The sequence below is a fragment of the Vigna angularis genome, chromosome 5 (assembly GCF_016808095.1).
Source record: "Vigna angularis cultivar LongXiaoDou No.4 chromosome 5, ASM1680809v1, whole genome shotgun sequence".
NCBI lineage: Eukaryota > Viridiplantae > Streptophyta > Magnoliopsida > Fabales > Fabaceae > Vigna > Vigna angularis.
The window spans coordinates 27,814,354-27,840,999 of record NC_068974.1 but is presented as its reverse complement, the minus strand read 5'-3'; the positions used below and the strand labels follow the sequence as shown (position 1 = coordinate 27,840,999).

The following is a 26,646-nucleotide window of genomic DNA, read 5'->3' as shown; positions in this document are numbered from 1 at the left end:
ACTTCAACTTTTGGTTGTCTTAGGTCTCAAGTATTAAAGCAGATTAACTTGTTAGGTTTTCCAAGGAATTGGAACTTAATAAGGAAGTTTAGGCTCTCTCTACCAAGGGATTGGGTTTGAGTAAATTAAAAGATTGACATTAATAAGTAAATGAAGAAGGTGTAAATTTACATGCATAAGAGTGAAGTAGGTGAAATCATACCCCAACAATACCATTCCATTCCATATCATTTCTAATCTTAGCCATTTCCAAGTGTTTGAGTCATCAAAGATCACTTTTACTATTTATGTTTCATCTTTACCTTAATTGCATAAAAACCCAAATTATGGAATCATTCTTTAGTCAAAGTTAGTTCGAAATTATACAATTGTTTGGTGACACGAGTCTCTTGGGAAACGATATATGGTCTTACCGGTTTATTACTTGAACGATTCGATACATTTTTCGAAGTCCCAACACACTTAAAAGGGATCTAGTTTATGTTAGTGCTAGTGACGCTCCGATTGGAAAAGTTGTAAACTCAAACTATGATAGAGGTTTGGACTTTAGAAAATCTCTCACTAGTTATATGTTTAATACATATGTCACTACTATTAGTTGAAAGACCAATCTACAAAAGGTATGATTCTTTTGATAATTGAAGCCAATTACATTACCTTTATAGAAGCGATGAAGGAAGTCTTGTTTAGGGTCTAGCCAAAGAGTTGAGAAGGCAAAACTAATATATTGTGAAAGAATGAAACACATTGTTATCAAGCTACATTTTGTAAAAGAGGTGATTTAGAAGATATGTGAAGATGATGAAACTTTGAACAAATCATAATTACTCTAACAGGATTACAAAAGGTTTGTCAAGCAACAAGTTCTTCATTGTTTGGATTTAGTGTTATTCATTAGTGATTAAGCTTGCGATGAACATAATGTCAATTAAAGTAGGTTTCACTCAAAAGATTTGTTTTGAACTAAGGTAAAAAATTGTTGAAAGTTATCTTAGAGCCTAGCTGAAAATTTGTTGAAAGTTATTTCAATAAAATATGATCAACTTATTGTATAATATCATTTAAGGGTACATGTGAGTCTACTATTTGTTGGTCATTTGGTGAAAACTTATGACAAACTTGAATGATGTGTCACTTGTTTATTTGTGTGATAGAGTGCATCTTATAGACTTGTCTAGTAAAAGAACATATAAGGTATTCAAGTCTTTTTTTTAAGAGCCAAACACATGTTTCACACATTGCAAATTTTATTGGTTGATATGTGATCTGATTCACAATCTGATAGCAATCCTCCTAGCTAATTTGGGCCAAAACTAGAAGAGATGCCATGAAGATGGTTGGAATGGTTAGATGGTACGAAATTTGGTGGGTGAAAGGGCTAAGGCTCTCAGCCACAATGATTTAAGATGGAAAGGAGTGGTGTTTGAAGGTGCTCTTAGAGAGGTTAGGCCAACTTAGAGGAATGTGGTTAAAGGAGACCACATGGGATAATCTAGCCTTTGGGGACCTAAGATGAGTGGGTGACACCTCTATTTATAAGCTAAGGGTGTCTCCAATTTGTAGAAGCAAAACCTAAAAAATCAAACTTGGCTAGCTTGGAGAACAAGGTGAAAATCCTCTCTATTAGGAAGGGGACATGTGGCAAAAATCTTCTTCATTAAGAGGAGGACATGTGGCCACTACCTACAGAAAATTCTCTCCAATGTGAAAGTTACACATGACCACTAACACAAAGGTGTGATGCTCACTCCCTTGCTCACCAAGCTAGCTTAAAAATGTTTGACCCCTTGTCCAAACAAGCTTTAGATGTCCACTTGGGTTGCCTTGGCCCTTTGTTGACTTAAGTGGTCAAAAACCTTATTCTATTGGATCCAAAATACAAGACCCAAAAATAAATCCTACCTTACTAAGCCCATAGTACAAAGTCTAAATAAATTTCAAACTACTTGGCCCACGAGGCCAAAAAATCATTTCTACTCTGAAAGCTTCATGATGACCCAAGATGGTCCAAGAGAGAGAATCTAGACTTATCTTTCACTTATGATTTCAACTCTTCTTGGAAGTGATTGGCCAAGACTAGAGAGTATGTCATCAGTATTAATTAGTCATTAATATTTATTGTGTTGTATAAATAGACATCTTTTATAAAATATAATGGTGTGATATTATTGAATTGATTGTAAGAAAAATGAAAAATTACTATATCTAAAAATAAATGATTAAATTATAATTCTCTAGTGAAATTTATCCATAAATATAAATCGAAGTTTATTAACACTTTAATTAAATTATGTTAAATTTTTATATATTAAATTCTCATGTTTCTTAATTCTTTATTTTTTATTCTCTATACTTTGTAGTATTTAGGTGAAAGACGTTCTTGTATTGAATTTTGTTCATTAAATTTTACAACTTCCTAAAGGTATATTTCTCTCTATCATAAAAGCATATACAATATTCCAAAATGGGTACCTTAATGCCCATTAATGTGACATAATATATTGTTGACATTTGGATTCTACAAGTCATTTACCTATTGTTGTCGTATTAATTATTCTGAATAGAGATTTGTACAATAATTATTCGTTAGTTACTAGTCATTATAGGGGCCGTTTGGTCATTAATTGCCATCCAAGACTAAGAGATAATTAAATTATTAATTCGTTGATATTGATATGTCATGGTTTAGATTGATGGCCATGTGTATGATACATTCATCATTATTCCTCATTTTGTCCAATGAATTGAATGAACACAGAATATGCATCCCCACAGTACATATCCTCATCCTAATAAAAATATTGAGGATTTTATAAACTGATTTAATCCGATAAAAACAGAGAACAATGATGTAGAAAGTAGAATAAACCAAAACTTTAAAGTTAGTTTTTTATAGGATTAGGTCTGTCAATTTTTTTCTTTTAAAATCTAATTAAAAATCCAGTTATTATAAATGTATTTTCACTTATAAATTTATAATATATCTCATATATAAACACTTTTTTTCATAAATATATGTATACAAGAATAAGTGATACCCAAATAATTTTTTGATTAGTAGAGACAGAATATAATCATTACGGTCTCTTAATTTAATTTTAGTAATATAGATTTCAAGAGTTATGTCATTATTTGTTATAAATAGCTTATAAATAAAATAATATTTGGTATTTAAAAATGTTTCCACCATATTTTCTCTTACAAAAGAATATTAAAGCTATATATGAATTGATGAAATCTATATCGCTTTAGATTGTATGGCATAGACTTGAACTCAAACAAGTAAATAAAAATAAGAAAATCTAATAAATTTAAATGGTTTTTCAATTTGATATCATCCAATCTAATCTGCACCCGAATTCTCTTGTACACATCACACGTGGCTTGTTAGCAACTACCTGTCTTTATTATGTCTTGTTTCACCAACAAACAACCCTACATCTATAGCATGAACTTGTACAAAATCATGACACGTAAACTATTTTCTTTCATAAAAATATGGAAGAAGTATTTTTAGCACCTCTTTTTTTTTAAAAAAAATATTAATACTTCTGCATTTAATATTAAAATGGCAAACATAATATTTTAATTGAAACATAAATCATATTACTTAACAAAAAGATAATAAAAATAATTATAAATTGAAATTATAATTATTTTCTAATTATTCATGTTCATCAACAGGAATATATTCCAATAACTAACTCCACAGTTTTCTCTATTTTCTAATTTATAGTAATATTAATAGTAAATTATTTTTTTATTGTATCATTATCGAATTTTTTTCATCTGATAATAAATGTTTTTCACTTATATCAGTAAAAAAGCCTCTTCATTATATCTGTACTTTTGGTTGTGTTTAATCACTTTATTATTAGTTTTGAGAAATTGAGATAGAAAGTATGTGTTGTAGTTTTTGTGTATTTTGAAAGACATTGAGTGGGTGGAGTGAGCAAAGAAGTTATTGAGTTTTCTTTGAACTTTATGGATAGTTTCAATTAAGATTTTGGTTAGTTTTTTTATAATTTTTCCAAAACCCAATATCACTCTATATTATGACAATTGAGTTAAGCTAATATCTTAAAGTATATCAATTACTTACTCATCACAAAAAAGATATTATTAAAAAATTGTTTTTGCCAGCTGAATATAATCCAAATTCCGTGGTTATGTCTTTTTTCACTTTTTTTTTTTATCTTCCCTTCTCATGCTAAACCAGTCGGTGGTGGTGTGGTCGTTGGGTTATCGGGTCATTTACTAAAGATATTCAACGTTAAGTAAGTATTGGGCGTTAATATGGTCTAATAAATGTAGATGTTTGGAGTACGGGTCAAAGTCAATTATTTGATTTTTAATGACTAAAGTTTAAGTTTTGTTCACGAAGAGTTTTTTGTACGTTGAAATTGTTTGGACAGTAGATGATATTAATCGGTACAATATTAATATAGTAATGCATGTTTTTGAAAGTCATATTTTAAAGTTTTATTTATAGTAGTTTTTTATTCGCTTAATCATGATCCAATCATACTTTATATTAGATATATTAGATTACTAGATATCTTATATTGATATCTTATCTTTATCTTTTATCTTTTGTTAGTTTGATTGCTCTGAATCGCTTTCAAGTTCATCGTGTGTGGTTACACGTTCCATCTCCTCTCAGGCAGTTATTCAAAATGTCGATGTCGCTCTTTTTCCTCTTTCATGTGCCTGGATTGGAGAATTTGAATTTTTAGGGTTTCTCTGTCCTGTTCATCCATAGTTTTTTCCATTATTGTTTTTTTTTTTACTTCTCTTCTGTCACCCGTGCATTTGATTCGTCCACATATGTTTTTTCTTCAATGACAAAGATGTCTTTTGTTAGTTTATTTATAACCGTGGTGGCTTTTCAACAATGGTCTCTTTATCCACTAGATGTCAAAAATGCATTCTCAATGACGATTTGCAAGAAGAGATTTATACGGAGCAACCTCCCAGATTTGTTTCTCATGGTGAGTCTTCTAACTTGCTATTTCATCTTTTATGTCGTCTTCTTAAATCATTAACAATTTGATATCACTCGAGTGCTAAAACAGATATTTTCACTAAGTCTTTATTGGTTATATTAGTAACAAGCTTGGAACATACAATTTGAATGTACTAGCTTGAGGTAGAGTGTTAGATATATTAGATTATTAGATATCTTATATGGATATCTTATTTTTATCTATCTTTAGTTAGTTTGTTATTATTTCTAATTTGGACTTAGCTCGTATTTCTTCTATTATAAGTAGAGTACCTTGTATGTATATTCAACATAAGGGAAATTAATTCTATACATAGGTTTTACTATTGAAATAGGTCGAATGGCCAAGCTGAATGGTTAAGGCCAAACGAGGCTGAGGTTGAGGCTGAAAGTAACAAAGCCCCTGTTGAGGCCGAACAGTCGAGTTATCAAGATTAAAAAGTCGACAGGTTGAGACAAAACGACCGAGTTGTTAAGATTAAAAAATTAACAAGTTAAGGTCGAAAGAGACTAAGAGGCAGATGAGGTTAAACAGGAGAGTTTTGACAGGTTAAGGTTGAATGAAGCCAAACAGGCGAGCTATTGATTGAAAAGTCGATAGATTGAGATTAAACGAGACCAAGACGCAAATGAGACCAAACGGGTGAGTTGTTGACTAAAAAGTCAACAAGTTGAGGCAAAAAAAAAAAAGAAAAAATTATGCTAACTTTCAACACTTTAGCAATCAATTTCTCTATTTAATTTTCCTATTGGTGAGAATATTTGTAAGGTATCAAGTTGAAAATTGAAGATCCTTGCAAAAGATGAATGTTGTGTGATCGTAATGCCTTTTTAGTGGTAGCCCTTCTAAATTCTTGAAAATTTCCTTATAGGAATATAACACTAGATTCACTTTACTATATATTGATCCATATGCCGAATTCCCATTAATTACTTCAACCAAAATAACTCATATCTCCTTGCTGCAATTCAGTGATCAATCTTTTGAAAGAAATAGAAGTGGTAAACAGAGTTGGATCTCCTACCACTTGACTTGATTAACACCTCCCCCAATAGTGAGCTTTAGTTTGCTAAAATCAGCTTTCACCTCTCCCAGACTAGGTAGTCATTCAAGGCCTAAAACCACATAATCCCCTCATATGTCAAAGATGAAGAAATCTTGACAAATCTTTAAACCTTGAATTTCCAACACTAAATCTGTGCATCTCCCTTGGCATTTCAGCTTCCTCCCATCACCTACTTCCACCACATACATAGAGGTCTTTACATAAGTCAACCCACACCTTTTTATCAAATCTTTAGATAGAAAATTATTGAAATCGCATAGTCTATCATTACAATAATCTGTTCCTTCCCAATGCATCCACAAACCTTCCATGACTTCTTAATGGTCATACCAGTCAATCTGAACATAGACAACTACATTGTTTTCCCTTCTTCCTTTTGAATCTCCCCATCTAGCACTTCCTCCAATCTTGCTCCTTTTCTCCTTATTTATGGGATGAAAAGTCATTTTGATTGGACCCAAATGTTGTAGTATATGATATCTTTTCCACCACCCCTATAATCCACTTATTAAATTTTCCATCCCCTCCATACGTTCATTCTGCTCCTGCTTTTTCTCTATCACGTACTAATTCTTGAATCAAGCGTTCAAAGGTTTCTAATCTTGAATTCATTCTGGTGTTAACAATAAGCACCTACGCTGCTACCACAAGGCCAATAAGACAACTCTAAATACCAGTTGATAGAACACCCAAATGTTTTAAACAAATTGGCCTTTCAAGAAGACCTAAACTTTCCCACCCTTTTTTCCTCCTAAACTCCATAAAATTGAAACTAACAACAGCCTACACACAAACTACTTATAATAGTATGTTTTACAAGTTTACAACCTAGAAAGTTATGCTCGACAACCCAACTCAACATCCTAGTCTAACAATCCAGTTCGACAATATAACTAGACAACAAAGCTCAACACCACGGTAAAAGATTAATACTTTGAAGTTTCACTTAACTTGTAAGAAAAAAAATTCTTCTTCCAGTTTGTGATAAAGAAGTTTAAGTAATTTTTAATATTTATTTTATTTCCTGTCTTTTTTATCTTTCATTAATAGTTTAAATATTTATCCGAAATTTTGGTTTTCAGCTATATGAAGTTAACCTTAGTCCCACGTTGTTTGAGACACTTGTTTCCCATTGATATATATTATGTATTTTATTTTTCTTATTAAAAGGAATAGAATTTTAAAAAAAATGCTGTTTTATTCCTTAGAAGTCTTTCTCCCATGCCGTGGGACGTAGATGGATGGCGTAAAGGTCATAAGTGTATGGTTGTACCTATCTTTACCACACCACATGTCTTCTGACTTTCCATTTCATTTGGAGGTACTATAATACTTGTTTTCGGTCTAAATCTAAAGAGTAATTAATAATAAACTATACATTATAATGAGCCATAAAAGCACACACAAATTTACACAGAAAATCGTTACCTAAAAAGTGTTGGTATAAATATCCTTTTATTGAAAATAAAAGCTTTCAGAAATACAAGAATCACTCTTAACTCTCACGGTGGCGCACACAATTATCACAACTCACAATAACGTAACCCAACATACAAAGTACAATTCCACTCTTTTTCTTCTCTGGAATTTCACGCTACACACACACATACTCCTCTAGCTTTCTCTCTTTCACACACTCACAATATTCCTCTCTTTCTTCTCTTGTGCAAGGATGCCCACTTCTTTCTCGGTGGTGTTGTTTTTCTTTGCACATCTTGCTCTCCTTTTATAACCAATAAAAGAACTAAACTCCAAGAAACATTGATGCAGATTTTCGGTGCTTCAGCAGACAAAGGAAAAACACTTTCCTTAAAATCCTCAACTTTACAAAGTGGGGAACATTAGCTTTCTTATTGAGCAAGTGGGCCCTTTTAAAGTTTACCTAACAAAACTCCCCCGTAAACTTTAAATTGGTCTTCTTGCACTGTATCTCATTATCTCATTCCAATAAGCCTTTTGCAATTCTCCAGCAGTGTGGTTGGTAGTGGCTTGGTGAATATGTTTGCGGCTTGAGCTCGACTTTCAACATGTTCCAGCTTGACCTTTCCTTCTTTGACTTGTTCTTGGATGAAATGAAAACGGACGTCGATGTGCTTGCTCCTTCCGTGATTAACTGGGTTCTTTGCCAACTCGATTGCCGACTTGTTATCAACTCGGATCACAATCCCTTCATCTTGGATCACTCCCAAATGCTTTAATAGATTTAAAAGCCAAACTGCATGACACACGCTCCAAGAGGCCGCCACATACTCTGCCTCGCAGGTAGATAGAGTTACAATGGGTTGCTTCTTAGACAGCCAAGTAAAAGCTGTATTTCCAAGTAGGAATACGTAACCTGAAGTACTTTTCCGATCATTAATATCACCACACCAATCACTATCTGAGTAACCCAGTAGTCGATAGTCATCTGATTTTGAATAGAAAAGACCAAGTGATAGGGTTCCTCGAATATATCTCAAAATTCTCTTCAAGGCCTTCCAATGTGTATAGCTTGGATCCTCCATGAATCTGCTCATTATCCCAACACTCAACATTAAGTCGGGTCTCGTGCTTGTAAGATACCTCAGACTTCCGATTAAACTTCGATATCTCCCAGAATCGGCTCGTTCTCCTCCATCAAACTTTGATAGTTTAATGCCTGGTTCCATTGGAGTAGAAACCGGGTTGCAGTCCTCCATTTTAAACTTCTTTAAAATTTCAAGTGCGTACCTTTCTTGGGATATAAAAATCCCTTCCTCCGATTGCTTCACTTCCAGGCCAAGAAAATATTTCATCAAGCCTAAGTCTGTCATCTCGAACTCTTTTTCCATTGTCTCCTTAAACTCCTTAATCAGCTTCGTGTTGCTTCCGGTGAATATGAGGTCGTCGACATAGAGAGCAATTATCATCATATCCTTTTCTGATTTCTTTGTGTACAAAGCATGTTCGTACGGACATTGTTCATACCCGATTTTCTTGAAATACCCGTCAATTCTCTCATTCCAGGCACGGGGAGCCTGCTTCAGTCCATAGAGGGCTTTTCTCAATCTCAACACTTTCTTCTCATCCCCTCTCTTCATGTACCCAAGTGGTTTCTCAACATACACCTCCTCTTTCAGTACGCCATTTAGAAATGCCGACTTCACATCCATCTATTGAAGTGGCCATTGGTTCTGAGCAGCTAACGAGATCAAGAGTCGGATTGACTCTATTCTCGAACTCTTTTTCCATTGTCTCCTTAAACTCCTTAATCAGCTTCGTGTTGCTTCCGGTGAATATGAGGTCGTCGACATAGAGAGTAATTATCATCATATCCTTTTCTGATTTCTTTGTGTACAAAGCATGTTCGTACGGACATTGTTCATACCCGATTTTCTTGAAATACCCGTCAATTCTCTCATTCCAGGCACGGGGAGCCTGCTTCAGTCCATAGAGGGCTTTTCTCAATCTCAACACTTTCTTCTCATCCCCTCTCTTCATGTACCCGAGTGGTTTCTCAACATACACCTCCTCTTTCAGTACGCCATTTAGAAATGCCGACTTCACATCCATTTGTTGAAGTGGCCATTGGTTCTGAGCAGCTAACGAGATCAAGAGTCGGATTGACTCTATTCTCGTGACAGGAGCAAATACTTCATCATAGTCTATCCCCTCCTTTTGTCTATACCCCTTTACCACAAGTCGAGCCTTATAACGCTCAACCTCTCCCTCAACATTCATCTTCTTTTTGTACACCCATTTTACTCCAATGGGTCGTCGAGCTCCTTCAGGAAGGTTAGTCAGTTCCCAAGTTTTGTTGCGTTCAATCGTTCCGATTTCCTTATCCATGACTGTTCTCCACTTCTCATCTTGGACAGCTTTCTTAAAACTCAAGTCATTAGAGTCGGCCAAAAGACATACAACATGAACTTCATTTGTAGTATCGTATATGTCCTGTAGACTTCTCATCCTAGGCTGTTGTGACTCGGTTTCTTCATCTGAGGACTCGGTGGTTGTTGTTGCTGAAGGTACAACAATCTCCGAGCTAGTTTCTTTTTCGACCAGGTTACTCCAGCACCACTCCTTTGTTTCCTCCACGTGAACATCTCGGCTCACCACTACTTTGTTGTTAACAGGATCAAATAATTTATATGCTTTAGAATTTTTATCATACCCGATAAATATGTACTTCTTGCTCCGATCTTCTAATTTTGTCCTGTGCTGACTTGGTACTTGCCCATAGGCTACACTGCCGAACACCTTTAGATGAGAGACATTCGGCTTCACACCACTCCAAATCTCTTGAGGCGTCTTCTCACCCAACTTTGCATGTGGACATCTGTTTTGCACATAAACTACGCATTGTACTACTTCTGCCCAGAATTTCTTTGGCATATTCTTCCCTTTAAGCATGGTTCGAACCATATCAAGAATGGTCTGATTCTTCCTCTCAGCAACACCATTTTGTTGTGGGGAGTATGGAGCAGTCAAGAAACGTTTGATTCCATGTTCCTCGCAGTATTTGTTGAACTTGGTAGAAATGAACTCGCCTCCTCTGTCAGATCGGACTGTTTTGATGACTTTGTTTGTTTCTTTCTCTACCATCACTTTGAATTTCTTGAAAGTTTCAAACACTTCTGACTTCTCCTTCAGAAAGTGAACCCACGTCTTCCTTGAGAAATCATCAATGAAGGAGACAAAGTATCTCTTACCACTAAATGATTCTAGAGTTATTGGCCCACACAAGTCGGTATGGATTAATTCAAGTTGCTCCTTTGCTCGGTATTCAGAGATCCGAGGGAACGAAGTCCTTGCTTGCTTTCCGATCACACATTCTTCACAGAACTTCTTTTCAAATTCCATTTTAGACAGTCCGAGCACCATCTCCTTTTTCGCCAACTCGGTCAACCCTCCAAAGTGATGACCGAACCGCAAATGCCACTTCATGGCCTTATCCTCCATATCAAGTTGCATGTTTTTATCTTGAACTATTTTCAACTCAAGTTTGTACGTGCGATTTTTCTTCATTTCTACTTGGGTGATGAGCCTCCCGAATTTATCCCTCAGTTGTAATTTTCGGTCCTTCATCAGAATTGAGTACCCCTTCTCCATTATCTGTCCCATGCTCAGTATGTTGCTTTTGAGATCGGGTATATAGTATACATCTATGATCTCTCCGATTTGCCCATTTTTCTGTTCATACCAGATCGTTCCTCGACCTTTGACGGTTACTTTCGAAGCATCGCCGAAAGAAACAGATCCGGATTCCACCTTTGAAAGTACTTTGAATAAACTCTCGTCGCCACACATATGGTTACTTGCGCCGGTGTCCAAGTACCAAACCGAATTGTTTGAACAGTTTGGCACAAGCTCAGCTTCTGGATCTTTTGACATCAATAAGATCCCAATTTCTTCATTGGTTTCCTCAGTAAGAAAATTTGTTTCCTTTTTCTTTTCAGCCTGACAATATTTTTCTATGTGGCCTGGCTTCCCACAATTATAGCAATTCCCTGATCTGCACTCGTTTGCGTAGTGGCCAATTTTGCCACATCTGAAGCATTCAATTCCTGACTTAGATCGACCTCCTCGACCTCTTCCTTGACCACACCACGCCAATTCTGTTGTCTGGTCTGGTTTGTGTCGGCTTCAAATTCACCTCTGCCACATCCACCTCTACCACGTCCGCCGCGTCCTCGGCCACCTCTTCCTCTTCCTCTAGGATCTTGGCCCTGAGTGTTCCGAGTTCCTCTTAAGTCAAGTTGCACTTGTAGTGCTTGGTCAAGAGGTTCTTTCATTTTTCTTCTCCTTTGTTCATGGGCCTCAAGTGACCCAGTAAGCTCTTCAACTGAGAGCGTTGAGAGGTCCTTCGATTCCTCGATAGCGCAAACTATGATTTCGAAATCATCTGTTAGTGATCTCAAAATTTTCTCTACCACCCTGTTGGCTGGCAATTCCTCTCCATTTTTACAGATTTGATTTTCCACTGCTTCCACCCAAGATATATACTCGGTTACTTTTTCTTTTTCCTTCATTCTCAAACTTTCAAACTCGCCTCTGAGAGTTTGAAGCCTGACTTGCTTGACTCGATTGTCACCTTTGTATACTTTCTCCAGAATTTGCCATGCTTCTTTTGAAGATTTAGCATTTACTATCTTTTCAAAGCCAGATTCATCCACAGCTCGGTACAATATGTATAGAGCTGATTTATCCTTCACACGCGTTTTCTTCAACGCTGCAAGTTGGGCAACCGTCTGTGCTTCATCATCTGTGGGTTCTTCGTACCCACTCTCCACTACATCCCATACGTCTTGGGATCCCAAAAGAGCTCTCATTTTCACACTTCAATTGTCATAATTAACTTTCTTTGACAATTGGGGTAGAGACACACTGTTTGCAAAGTTTGCCATTTCTCACTCTCTCCTTTTTTTTTAACTCGAACACTCAGACTGTGAAAGCTCTGATACCAATTTGTTGGTATCAAATATACTTTTATTGAAAATAAAAGCTTTCAGAAATACAAGAATCACTCTTAACTCTCACAGTGGTGCACACAATTATCACAACTCACAATAACGTAACCCAACATACAAAGTACAATTCCACTCTTTTTCTTCTCTGGAATTTCACGCTACACACACCACACTCCTCTAGCTTTCTCTCTTTCACACACTCACAATATTCCTCTCTTTCTTCTCTTGTGCAAGGATGCCCACTTCTTTCTCGGTGGTGTTGTTTTTCTTTGCACATCTTGCTCTCCTTTTATAACCAATAAAAGAACTAAACTCCAAGAGACATTGGTGCAGATTTTCGGTGCTTCAGCAGACAAAGGAAAAACACTTTCCTCAAAATCCTCAACTTTACAAAGTGGGGAACATTAGCTTCCTTATTCAGCAAGTGGGCCCTTTTAAAGTTTACCTAACAAAAATAACTACGACATCCTGCCCTTAAATAATTTTTTTTGTTTTCTATATATTAAGAGTGCCTTTAAATAAACCTAAAAACTACTTTTTTTAATGATATAGCTTTTAAGATGTTTTTCTTGATTAATTTTCTTTAGCAACACTAAAAAAAATTCACGAGACTTTACTGAAATTAACTTCTTAAAATACAATCTCGACAAATTAACCAATAATATTTCAAGTACGCTGATGCTAAACTTTGTTGGAAACAAAATTTGATGAAAACGACACTTTTTTTTTTTGTTTTGTTTCATTAAAATTACAACGTAACAATTTTGTATTTTAAATTTATTTTGAAACTATCGTCATCTTTTGAATTTTTCAACCGTAAATTAAATGTATATATCCATATCAGTGAATACACTTTTCCATTCTGATCTAAATGCCTCAATAATTATTGGCAATGGCATTATTTGAAACTCCAAACCCATACATTTTTCATCAACAATGTGAAAGCAATTGATTTGGCACCATCATTAATGTACGAAACAGCAGTTGGCAGTTCTGCATCTTATCTATACAAACAACAATGCTGCTGCTATATATTGATCATGGTTTGGTTTGGCTTAGCATCCAAAAACAATATTTTCTTAAGTCTTACAAATTCATTCTCTTTTTCATGCACAGAAACTGTAGCTCAATGGATCAATTATATGAAGAGGTTGAAGAACCAGTGAGTCCGGCAGGTCAATATTTCAACAGTTCTGTGATATGTTCGTATGTTTTTGGCTTTCTTGAAATAGAAATTCCTATTGATGACTCAATGACAATACCTTTGATTAAGGATGTCTTCCTCCCCATCAACCCACGTTTCTCCTCTATCATGGTTCTTTTCTCTTCCATCCTTTACTATATTTTCTCCTATAATTAGGTTTTACATTTATTTTGGGAATATAGACTTTGCTTTTTTAAAGTATCATGCTAACATGATAGCACAGATATGATCCCTCGCTTTCTTTCTTTTAGTACATAAAGAATGTCAAATAATGATAAAGATACAAAGTAATTCTTTTAAGTTTTTCAAAAATTAAATAAAAAGAAAATAATAATAAAAACTCTCATAAATTAAATATGTTTTTAATTTATGTGAAATTATAATTTATTTATATCCAGAACTTTGATATATATATTTTTTATATATTTTGATTCTTAAATTTTAAAAAAATATATCTATAGCTTTTTTAAACTAATGATATTAGTTTTTTTCAATTTTTTAAATTATGTTTCAGATTATTTGAGCTAAAATTTAATCTAAATATTGTGTTTTAAAAAAATTTAATTAGAATTAAAAGAACTAAATTCATTTCATTTTTAAATTTGAAAATTAAAATATCTTAAATAAATGGTGTTAATAACTTTTCATAACAATTTTTTGATAGTAAGTTAAGTGTTACTATTTTATTGGTTGGTATATTTGAAATTGATTAATCACAAACTATCACTTTCACTTAAGTGTGAAAGTTATAAAAAAAGTTATTAAAATAACATTTTCCAAAATAAAGTATCAATTCTAATTTTGTATCAAAGGTTAAATACTAAAATCATGGTTAGCTGTTACTTATATTATGTTGTAATTGATAAGTTGATTGCTTCACAACAGATAAGAGACGAAAATGGTAAAAGGAGATGGAAAAGGGTAGAAGTGAAGCCTGAAGAGCACGTAAAGATTCCGAAATTTCCAGAATCTGAATTATATGATCAGTATTTTGATGAGTATGTGACAAGGATTCTGACTGAAAGAACACCTCAAAACAAACCACTGTGGGAAATTCATATCATTAAGTATCCAACCAGCAAAGCTGCAGGCACAGTAATTTTCAAGCTGCATCATGCTCTTGGAGATGGCTACTCCCTAATGGGTGCGCTTCTTTCTTGTCTTGAAAGAATCGATGACCCTTCTCTTCCACTAACTTTTCCTTCAAGAACATCATCAACTTCACAAGCTTCAAAGAAAAACGTGATTCAGAAGTTACCTTCTTTTGTCTCTTCCTTTTTTAGCTCCTTGTCAGATTTTGGATCAAGCTTAGTGAAGACAAGAATGGTTGTAGATGACAAAACACCAGTAAGATCTGGATATGAAGGAACTGAGTCCATGCTTTTTGTCTTGTCAAGCATATCACTGTCTGTTGATCATGTCAAAGCAATCAAAACCAAGCTTGGAGTGGTAAGATTAGATCATTCAAAAGAAGTTCTTACTGGTTTCTGATATGACTAATGAATATGGTGATTGTCTGAAAAAGTTGATTTATTTATTTATTTTTGCATGCATGCAGACGATAAATGATGTGATTACTGGGATGATTTTCTATGGGATTCGATTGTACATGGAAGAGATTGAATACATGGCTAGAAAAGCAAAATCGACTGCTGTGGTAATGCTGAACACAAGAAATGTTAAAGGGTACAAATCAGTGAAGGAGATGCAAAATTCAAAGGTGAAAGGTTTATGGGGAAACAAAATTTCTTTCCTACAAATACCTATTCCAAAGCTAAGTCAATCCAAAAGCTATAACCCTCTTGAGTTTGTTTGGAATGCCAGAAAACTTATAAAGAAGAAGAGACGTTCTTTCAGTGTTTATCTCATAGGTTTGCTCTTAGATTTGGAGATGAAATTAAAAGGCCCCGAGGTATGTAGCTGTTTAAATTTATAAAAATACTTTAGGCTTCTTTTCACTTCTTTTTATTGATAAGTTTTTTATGGTCAAATTTTTATAACACAAGTTATCATCTATAACATTAGTGTGTGTATATATAGCATGAAGAATCAGCCTTAATTATTAGCATGAAACGTCTCTGCTATATTCTTTTGAACTGCTCTGATATTTTTATGTTGGTGTCTTAGGCTGTGGCTAAAATCATCTACAAGACTCTAGGAAACTGCAGTGTTGTTATATCAAACATTTTTGGGCCATTGGAACAAATGGCTCTGGCAAATCATCCCATAAGTGGTTTATATTTCACTATGACTGGTGGACCTGAGGTATTTTTTCAACTACTCTTTTGTTTTTTAGACTTAAATTCATTCGAGAAATTTTGACACATAAGACATTCTTCTTCTTTTCTATTTCTTTTTGTAAAAAATTATGAAAATTCACTTTTTTTATTTTTTTATAATCATTTTACTTTTATAATGTATTTTTACTTTTATAATGTATTTCAAATGAATGCAAATGTATCTTATTCTATCATTGCTTAATTCATTTACATAAAAAAAAATACATCAAAATCATTAATTTTGCAACGGATTTTGAGATTTTTATTTTTCTTTCACGTACCTTTAAGTATATTTTCATATGTTAAGTGAAAAATATTTCAAAAAACAATTAAAAATAATAATAAAGTTACACTAAAATTACGTGATTTTTTTTCGAAAAAAGTTACTAAATCCGTCAACCTACTTTTTAGGTTGTAACATGTTTTTTTGTGTGTTGACAGAATATAGACATAACTATTATGAGCTATGTGAAAGTGTTGAGAATCACCTTCAGAACACTAAAGGGATTCATTGATGAACAGAAGTTCAGGTTTTGCATAGAGAAAGCCTTTGATGTGATATTCAAAGCTGCCATGGAGATTTCTCAAACACCCAATAACAAATAATTGAGACAAATATATTTGTGACATTGTCATTGCACGATGAGTCAAACATTCAAGTTAAAGCATGTAGCTGCTTATTTATTGGACCTTAGTTTTTAAAACATTGAATCTTCCCTTTCTTTTTATGAAAGTGAAATATGAATGCGAATTAAGGCAATGAAGATATAGAAATCCATTGGAATCATTCAAATGTGGTTCTTCTTGCTTTTCAAAATCTTGCCACGTTATGCTCATAATTTATTTTGGTGTGGAAATTTTCTGTTTATTTTCACAATTAAATTTTATTTTCGTCAAGTCTATGTTATGGAGGAAAATATTAAAAAAAAGTAAAAAAAAGGAATATATATATTCTCTTGTTGAATAAAATGTAGTTATGGAGGAAAAGTTTACATGCAATAATAATTTGCATAACCAATAATTTATTAATTTCACAATCAAATCAGCGGGACGTGTATACAAGTCAAATCTCTAAGAACACATTTCATTTAATGCATTCACCAGTATAAATAGCGAGCAAATATTTTCTATCTCTGGTGAGATACCTTCTGTGTGTCATTGTCATGGCTATAAGCACAGAACATCAAATTGAAGTTACCACCACTTATGAGTGGAATGTGAACTCAAATTATAATCTTATCAATGAACGGCATGTTATAGTTACAATTATTGACAGATGCAATTTATGGTTGAAACTATAATTGAGTTTCCAATTCAGCATTTTAAAAGAATTAGGGGTGTTAATTGCAATGGGAACATGCAATTCCAAACAGTACTTTAAATCTTCCTCTGTAGTTTATGTTGGCTTTGAGGGAGGGTGTTAAGTCCATGACCCCTTTGAAAATTCCTGAAATATATGTAATCAAATACAAACTGACAAAAACAAAACTTCTTTTTCTATTTTACCTGTTTGTTTGTAAATGTTTTGAAGCAGTGATTCAATACAAGATCTATTTATTGAATCAGCATGAAAGAAAAATAAAGACTGAATCTAAGACTACAATATAAGAGGAAGCTCAGTCCAAGACACTCTTCCTTGTGCAAAAGAATATGACTAAATAATGAAAAAGTTACTGTTCTTCCTATCCTTCGTTTGCAATTTCATCCGTGATCAAATCCTCCCTTCTGCTTTGTCCTCACGCTGTTAGTTTAGCAGTTGTTCAATTCAAAAAAGGTTACAAAATAGGCATGTTCAGTATTTGCAAGACATCTTTGAACTCAAAATCACGTGTCTCTCTGTTGAACCTCTCAACCAGCTTGTACCTTGCATCATTCAAATAAAAAGACTGAGCAGTTTCCAAAAGCCATTCTGCCTCTGAATCAGTAAGCTTGCTGGTAAATACGACATCCCCACGGATCAGTACCAGATCCTTGCTCTCTGCAAATTCAGTGTAAAAGGAGACAGTAAAATAGGGTGATGCTTGTGTTCCCCTGGCCTTGTAATCTTCAAGACCTGTAAAAAGCATGTGGGGCGTCTGGACTGCCAGAAAATGATGAATATGTATGTGAGACAACAATGAAAATAATGGTTTCTAATTGAGGCTGTTTAGTATGTCTAACCAACAATCATTCTCAACAATTCAGAAGATCTGACATCAACATAAATCTCTAAAACGTGTCATTGTCATATTGAAAGTTCCGTAAAAACGCTAAAGACTACAGGTAATCAAAACAATAAAAAAAGGAATATGAAAAAAATATTTCACTGTAGACAGTATAATAATGTTGCAAGTAGAGATATGAGGATTGATGGGAAGAAAACAAGTGAAAACAGCCAACCCCAACTAGTTATACTTATCTGTGGACAGGGTTTCAACCAGATTCAGACATTTATAAATGCAATGAAGATTATAGGTCTTGGAAACTACTCGTTCACACTAGATAAGCCGGTGAAAATAGTTTCTCAAACAAAATGGGTAAATAAACCAACCAGAAAAGAAAAGGAAGGAAGAGGACAACTATCTTATCAAATATCAAAGATAGCATAGGAAGCATGTAAAATCTCTAATTTGTTGTGTTTTGAAGTAGCACTTCTTTTTGGTATAGTTTAGTCTTAATTTTCTATTTTTAGAACAGATTTGGTTTTTAAAATAAATTTCCTTGTTTTTACAAAGATAAGTGTTGATAAAATGTTTTTAACTATAATTTTAGTTTAGTTCTGATTTTAGTTAATTTCTAGTCTAGTAAATAATAGATTTTAGATTTGATTCCTATTTCTAGAGTAGATTTTAGTTGTGCTTTAGTTAATTTCTGTTTTAGTCACTTTGATTAGTCTAAGCCAGTTTCTAATTTGATTTTTAATGAGTAATTCAGCCCTCTAAATAGTGTTTCTAGGTACTGTTATGTGCTTCTACAGTTCACTTGAGAGGAAGTCCAGCTTGTGAATTTCTGTACATTGAAGAACCAATCCAATTATAAAAGCTGCGTGACTTTAAACATGCTGAAGAAGCTGCCAACGTAAATACAGCTGCAGCTGAACGTGACTAAGCTCAGGCTGTGATGAGTGGAGAAGTTTGCAAAGGAAGCTGACCTGCTGCCAAAGAGACCTGGCTGGAACTGGTCTAAGCTGTTGCAGCAACCTGCTGCCAGCAGTAAGGAACTTAACTGGATAGATTGGAGAAGACAGCGTGACCTGCACTAGTGATATGTAGCCTGTTGGATGAAGATGCACTGACTTGGAGGACTGGCTACTTGAAGAAGCTGGATACGCATTTGCACTGGCTGGAACAGTTTGCAAATAAATCTAACTTGTAATTGGAAGTTAACATGACCTGTTGTAGACAGTTTTAACAGTTTGTAGGTTCCATTTCTTAGGCTAGAGTATAGTAGACTAAGTCAGAAAATTAGAAAGAGCTTTTCAATTTCTGAGTTATCAGTGTAAACACTTACATTTAGAGCAAGTAGAGTAGAGTTTCTTTGAAGTGCAAGTTTGTCTTGACTGCAAAGTGAGTTGGACAATCAAGTTCTTCAGGTTCTTTGTTCTACCGCTGATATTTCTTCAAATTGCAATTAGCTTTCAATGCAAATATACCTTTCTTGAAATCTTTTACCAATTAATCTACTGTTTTCTGCTTTTAGATTCTGTCTTACGAATTCTACTTTTGTAACCCACTAATGCTGAGGCTTTGTGAGTACAAAGTGACCACTTATACTCCAAGGAATCAGAAATGATCCTTGGCAATCAAAAGCACAACCATATGAATCATTGGGGAGTGTTTTCTGGTGTAGATAGTTTTCCTTGCTTTGATTTACTGTTTTCTTTACAATTCCAGTTCTGAACTTCCATTTACGTTTTAGCACTTGTTTTACTTCTGTTTGTATGTTTAATATTGTCCTTTAATCAATTGAAATTTGTTCCAATGCATGTTTGCTGTGTTTACAGTTTAGTTAGTTTATTCAATTTTCTAGGCTAGGTTAGAATTGGGATTTTTAATTCTGCATTTTGTCTTGTTAAATTCTGCATTCCATTAGTTAAGTAGGATCCTTGTACACTTGTTTACATTTGCATTTGATCAATTTACTCAATTTTGCATTAGTTAAGTAGGCTGGAATTTTCTCAGGCCAACAGGACAGTTTTAGACCACCACAACAGGCTTGGACCAATCAAAGTCAGAAACAGCAGGCCTACAACCCATTTTCAAATACGTATAATCCAGGATGGCAAGGGCACCCAAATCTGAGATATGGACCACCACAGAATCAGTCCCAGCAACAAAACAGCCTAAGTCAGTCATATAATGCTAACCGGAAGCAGAGGTGTACACCATCACCATCAAGACAAAATGCAGCACCACTGATGGGCAGATTCAGATGGCTAGGCAACCACAAACAATTCGACAACATGTGAGATCAGACCCTACAATGGAAGCCACTATTCAAGACTTGAAAACACAAATTGGTTCAACTGGTTGCTGCTATCAATGAGCTAGTGCAGCAGAAGTCTGGTGCAATACCTGCACAGCCTTTGATCAATCCAAAGGGGGGCGCAGAACCAGTGATTGAAATCCCTCTAAACTGAGCTTACTCCTCCTTTACACTTTACTTTCTTTTATCTCAGAACATTTTGCCTTTCGTTTTCTGCTTAACTTTGCTGAATCAGTTTCACTCCCTTACAAATTGAGGATAACGTGTGTTTCAAGTGTGAGGAGAGAGCTGAAAATTTCCGAGAACTTTTTTTTTCATTTTTGCTCTTAGTTTCTGCATGATACATTTGCTCTTTTTAGATTTTTAAGACATTTTTTATAGTGTCAAGGTAGTTTCATATGATGTTTTCAGTTTGCTGAATTTTTTTTAGCTAGTTTCTGTTTTAGTTTCTTTGAAAACCTTTGACAAAGCTGTTTAGAATTAATCTTTTTACTGTTTTTGCTGATTTTCCAGTGAGTTCTTTGATCTGCACGCATAATTAGAATTGTTGACCTGTTTAGAATAGTTTGTTTGAGGTAAAATGCATAATTTATTGTGATAACCAGTTCTGAATCAGTTCTGACATATTTGAACTAAAGTGAGTTTTGCACCTTTGCTCTTTGTTGGTGTGATTGCACGTAGGATACTAACATTCCAGAACTTGTATCATCTCTTGTTGATTCTGCTAGTTGTATGATGCATTCTTGACATTATATAGCCATTCCTTGTTTTTAACTCACTAGCAAAATAGCCTACCTTGATCAGATTTTCCACTGCACCCAGTTTCTACCTTTTGATTTCTAGCTCACTACAACCCTTAGACCAGAAAAATCAATGATCACCTAACCATGGATTTGTGAGGGGCTGTGAAAGTACTTTGGAAAATTCTGTGAAACTCAAGTGTGGGGGAAGTGTGCCAAAACAGTTTGATCAAAGGCAAAATGCTGAACAGATGTGAAAAGAAGTTTGAAACTGAGAAAAATAGAAAATCTGAAAAAAGTTGTGGTCTATGATTGGAAAGAAAGAAGAAATAGTTAAAAAAAAAAGGAAAGTGGAAAGTAAATAAAAAAACAAAAGGATGTGAAGGTCTGACTTGTGATGAAGCTACTGAACTCACACGTGTGTTCTAGATTTTCCCGATGGCTGCCTCATATTTCCTTGGTTTTAGCTCTGCAACCTTTCCTCTATCCTACCCCTACCCGAGCCACATTACAAGCTTTGTAAAGACCTGTTGATCATGAGTGCACTGTTCTAACATGGTGATTGATTTGAGAGATTTTCCAAGCCTATGACAATGTTGGTGCTCCTGATGTGCTGAGAGACAAATACTTAACCCAAACACACATGAGAGCATGAGGGTAAACACTATCCAGTGGGGTCAGTTCTGTTTCTAGAGTTTAGTTTGATTAATTCTTAATGTATTTGCCTTATTTTAGCTAATTCTGACTTGGTTAGAGGTTCAAAGTGTTGTTTTGGCAGATTCTCTGGATGCTCACGGATTCCAGCTATGCATTAAAAGTTTTTTATTCTGTCCAGAGCTGTAATATGATGTTTTGCTTGTGTTGTTATCTTCTTTGTAGTTTTCCCACTAATGCAAAGTTTAAGTGTGGGGATGTGTTAAGTCCCTATTTTGTCTAGTTTTAGGTAGTTAGTAGCACTCCTTTGGGCATTGTTTTGTGTTAATTACCTTCTTTTAGTTCAGATTTAGTTTTTGGTAGGGAAAATTTGTGTTTTTGTAACAACTTGTTAATAAAGTGTTTTTAAAGGTGTTTTTGGTCTAGATAGTATTTTTGGTCTTATGATAGCTTTTGTAGAAGTACAATTCTGTTCTAGGAGCTAGCTTAGCAACAATTTCAGTTATAGATTCTTAGTGCAGTGGTGTTTCTGAGTTTTGATGTTGCTAACTTGGACTCATAACAACATTCCACTGTCTTAGAGGTGGGCTACTCTTAATGCAGCAGAGTTGGTGCACAAGACAGTTCAAGACCAAGTTTGAAGGTGTTTGGAGAAGCTGAACTTCTCATGAACCTGAATAACGCATATGGACACGAGTAAAGCTGCCTTTGAAGGTGTGATGGGCTGAGGAGTCCAAGTCAGAGCTGTGTGATCTTTTGCAGCTTGTTGCACTGCATTTGGAAGCTTGGTGCTGTAAAAGTCAGCCTTGTAATGCTGAGTTCGGCCAAGACAGTTTTGGTCTAAGTAAATAAGCTGATACAGCCTTGTATTTTTTTTAGTTTTTAGCTTATTTAGCTTTAGCATAAATAAGGGCAGTAGAGAGAGATATAGGAATGGATGAAGACAGATATTGAATAGCTTTTCAAACTTGAGCTACGCAATCTTCTTTTCTCTGCAAAGTCGGATTTTGGTTCAGAGTTCTTGGCATGCAAAGTAATGACAAGGGATGGAAACTGATGCGTGCAGCTGTATAACCCTTCAGTAATTCAATTTTGCTTCCCTTGTTCTAATCCTTTCTTCAATCTTTAATTTCCAGATTCAATCTATTTTCATTCTGCACTGTTTATTTTCCTTTTTACTTGCTTTATTGTTGTTCTTGATTGTCTTTACGTAATGCTTTCTTCTATGTTTGATGAAGTTGTTTTTAGAACTCCTAATAATAGCTTGATCTGACTGAATCTTTAATCTTGCAGCATTACAGTTTCGGGTTTTTGGTTCAAATCTAATTCCAAAGCTACCGAAGTGATCTTTACGTTTCAAGATATCTTCTCTTTCCTAAAGGATCAAAATAGTCTCAAAACATGATTGAGTATACTCCTTACTGCTTCACTTTTGGTTGATTTGTTAATGGTTATGGTATGTTATTTGAAGTGTACAGGCAAGCCATTTAAATTTGCTATAATTGCCAATTAGGATATATCCCTATTTGCTTAGCGGATTAAAAAATAGTCCATATATATAAGTGGACACATTACAATATCTTTCCCACATTCTGTAGATATTAATATCAGCAAGGGGAAAATTCCCTATCCTGACCTGTATACATATCTCTATTTGCGGACAAGAATAATTGTCGGTCCATGCATAAGTCTAATACTACTAAAATAGTTTTATTCAGTTCAGTTGTATATTGCAGTGCATTCTGAGTGCAATCAAGGTGGTTATGTACTTGTTGCACGAGTATGTGTTCTAGATCGTTATTTATTAATTATTAGTAGAAATAGAAATATGAGGTCAGTGTCATGTACTGCAACTATTCAGACTCTCTTTCATAAATCATACTTACTAGTGCTCCTGGTCCATCTTTGTCTGCCTTTCCAATTTTCCATCTAATTCTATAATGTCAACAGTTTCCTAGAATGATCTTTTTCTTTTTCTCAGTCTTTCAAGTTCTCTCATATAATCACATCCAAGAAATAGATAATATCATTATAATACCTACATAAACTGGGGAAATAATATTTACATTTTCATCTTTCCCAAATACAAATCATCAATCAAGTGTAATATAGTTTTAATTGAAAACAATTATTAACTTTTTACAAGCAAATAAATAAGAGTGTTTTTTTGTCAAACCTTGAACAAACATTGTAGTGTATCCACTTCCCCTCCACAAAGGAATCACAAAGTATCGGCTGCCAAGGATAAAGAAAGCTGAGAACATGAAATCTAGAATACAACAAATTCATAGTATCAATATTGATAAAATATAAATACCACTCTGAAGCTCTATGTTCCAGCAAGTGATAAAGTTTTGCTTTCATAGATGCTCCAATATGACCTCTTCCTATGTGATACTGAAAAAAAAAACAGTCAAAACATGTATTTAAAAATAAAATAACGAAAATATATGTGAATAAATAATACATAAGAGCAACAAAACTAAAAGTAGATTCAAAGGAAAATCCTAGAGGCCCACAAGAAGAACAACTCAATTGCTCCAACAGAGATCATCAGCATTCTTCTATGTGATCATGGACATTTTGCCTAAATCATACTAATCACACACAAGAAAGGCCTCTTGTTTCCCATTAATCAATTAACTGCCCAAATTTTAATTTGTTGTTTCCTTTTCCATTCTTCCTAGAGATTATATCCAAGTTATCTATCTTGTCCAACTAATTTTTCACTCCCCAAAACTCAAACAAGTTTAACAAGAAGAGCAAATGACAAGGACAAACAAACAAATTGTTGCTCTTAATGCGAACCATGAGAAGCTTCAGTAAACTGAGTTATGAATAGCAACAGAGTCTACAAATCAAACAAGTTTAAATGAACTAAGAACAAGTAATCAACGAGACATTACATCATCCCAAATAGAAGCAATATCTTCAGGATATCGATCTTTCAACCTCTGGATATCTACAATAGAATCCAAAGGTTTCGGTTGCAGAGGGTTGAACCCAGAGGCGAACTTCGACGTCCTACAGAATCCAATCGAAGCCCATTTCTGGAAATCGCACGGAATCTCCGGTTTATACAATTTTGTGGCTGCTGCAAGGGGAACCGCAGAGAAAGACCGCACAGCAAAAGGGTCATTGATGAAAAACAAGTTTTTTCTGACCTTAGAGGCTATGCCCCTCCAAATTGTGCAGTTTGGGGTTAGCCTTTGCATTGTGGAATCGGAGAATGAGGGAAAGAAACGAGCTAACCAAGGTAGTCAAAATCGCGTTTCAACCAGTAAGATTTTACGAGTCCACAATCTTCTTCTCCTTCTCCGATCTCGAGTCGCCTAAAAGTCACTTTTTTTGGATCGACGTTCAAAATCGCAACTCGCGTGGAAACAGCGAATCACGCGATGCAGTCTCGCCTACCAGCGGGGGAAAGCCGACAGACCTCGTGGCGGCACTTGTCAGGGCAATGTTACTTGTGGTGGTGCTTCTCGCGGAGGTGACTCTTGCTGCAGCGGCACCTCAACGCTGGCCTCTTGTACAAGTCTTGTTCGTGAGTGGTGACAGATGTAGGTAAAATGGCCGCTGTTTAGAACATCAGAGAAATGACTTTCTATCTAATGATGATTTTGTGTGTAAACCAGTATTTTTACGGTAAGTTGGACGGAGCTTTATGAAAAAATAAAATAAATTTATTATATAAACTTAAATTTATGAAAAATAATTAAAATTTATATAAATATTTTATTTGTTTAAACCCTTTGTCTTCAAGTTTGTTGGGAATCTCGTAATTTTTTTTTTGTCTTAATTGAGTCCATAACTAATTAAGTCCTGATCGTTAAGTTTGGATGTTGCTCCCTCCATCATCACCTATACTTCCTCCACCTCCCCACATTATTTTAAATACAATTATATCCTTAAGTTAAAAAGATTTTTACTTTTACCCTATTTTAAATAATTTGAAACCCTAATTTTACTTTCTCAACACTCACCTACGGAACTCTCTTCCCTTTTCCCATTTTCGTTTCACCTCCCCACCTCCCGCACTTCCATTCTTTTTTCTTCACAGTTTTTTTTGTTTGAAAGTTTCCATTGCCACCGTGGTGTGAAGGAGGGTCGCCGCCGTGGTGTGGAGGAACGTCCAGAGCATCAACCAATGTGAGGAAGTATACATCAACGGAGATGTAACCTAATAAAACAAACTCTAAAATAAAAAACGTAACATTTAAACGGGAGGTGACATCTTCAACGGATGTCAACATCCGTTTAAGGTAAAACGCATGTCGACATCCGTTTTTCCTTAAACGGATGTTAACATCCGTTGAAGGATGTTGACATCCGTTGAAGGATGTCACCTCCGTTAAAAGGTTACGTTTTTTATTTCAGGGTTTTATTTCAAGGTTTATTCGAATACGAGGAAACACTCCACGCACTGCACACTGCTTGATAATTCTTTCCACCACCACCAACCTTTGCAACTTGTAGTATCTCACAACGACGAAAGAAAGAGAGGAAGAAATATAATGTTAAAATGAAAGAAAAGTATTTTACTCATGTACGGGACTAGAATAGGTTATTAATGAAATAGGTTGTGAATGGGTAAAATTAAAAAATAATAACCCTAAAAATAAAATTTTACTGAGGGACAAAATAGTAAAGGGGAGGTGGAGGGAGAAAGGTGTGGTGGTGGAGGGAGCAATACCCGTTAAGTTTTTATAGACGGCGTTAAAATGTGATGATAGTGAATATGCTGACGTGGATATTTTATTACGTGGAAATAATTAAATTATGACACGGAATTTAGTAAAGAAAAA

At 34.7% G+C, this 26,646-nt stretch overlaps 2 protein-coding genes across 4 annotated transcripts; one reads left to right on the top strand and one right to left on the bottom strand.

Moving 5' to 3' along the window:
* The first annotated feature begins 13,555 nt into the window (after positions 1 to 13,555).
* On the top strand, positions 13,556 to 16,716 carry LOC108340052 (wax ester synthase/diacylglycerol acyltransferase 4). Its single transcript, XM_017577281.2, has 5 exons — positions 13,556 to 13,815; positions 14,590 to 15,153; positions 15,263 to 15,616; positions 15,832 to 15,969; positions 16,425 to 16,716. Exons 1-5 carry the CDS (start codon positions 13,609 to 13,611, stop codon positions 16,587 to 16,589), a joined length of 1,428 nt encoding a protein of 475 aa, XP_017432770.1. The 5' UTR covers positions 13,556 to 13,608; the 3' UTR covers positions 16,590 to 16,716.
* Positions 16,717 to 17,457: 741 nt separating this feature from the next.
* Positions 17,458 to 25,473, bottom strand: LOC108340715 (uncharacterized). Of its 3 annotated transcripts, none has more exons than XM_052878276.1 (5): positions 24,748 to 25,470; positions 24,159 to 24,238; positions 24,018 to 24,076; positions 19,114 to 19,304; positions 17,458 to 18,058 (listed from the first exon to the last, which is right to left on the bottom strand). In XM_052878276.1, the coding sequence occupies exons 1-5, from the start codon at positions 25,054 to 25,056 to the stop codon at positions 17,759 to 17,761; spliced, it is 939 nt and encodes a 312-aa protein (XP_052734236.1). In that variant the 5' UTR covers positions 25,057 to 25,470; the 3' UTR covers positions 17,458 to 17,758. The 3 variants fall into 3 exon arrangements, with proteins under 3 accessions (XP_052734236.1, XP_017433739.1, XP_052734237.1); XM_052878277.1 differs by having other exon boundaries at positions 17,797 to 18,063; positions 24,748 to 25,473; XM_017578250.2 differs by lacking the exon at positions 19,114 to 19,304 and having other exon boundaries at positions 17,458 to 18,063; positions 24,748 to 25,465.
* Positions 25,474 to 26,646: the final 1,173 nt, after the last annotated feature.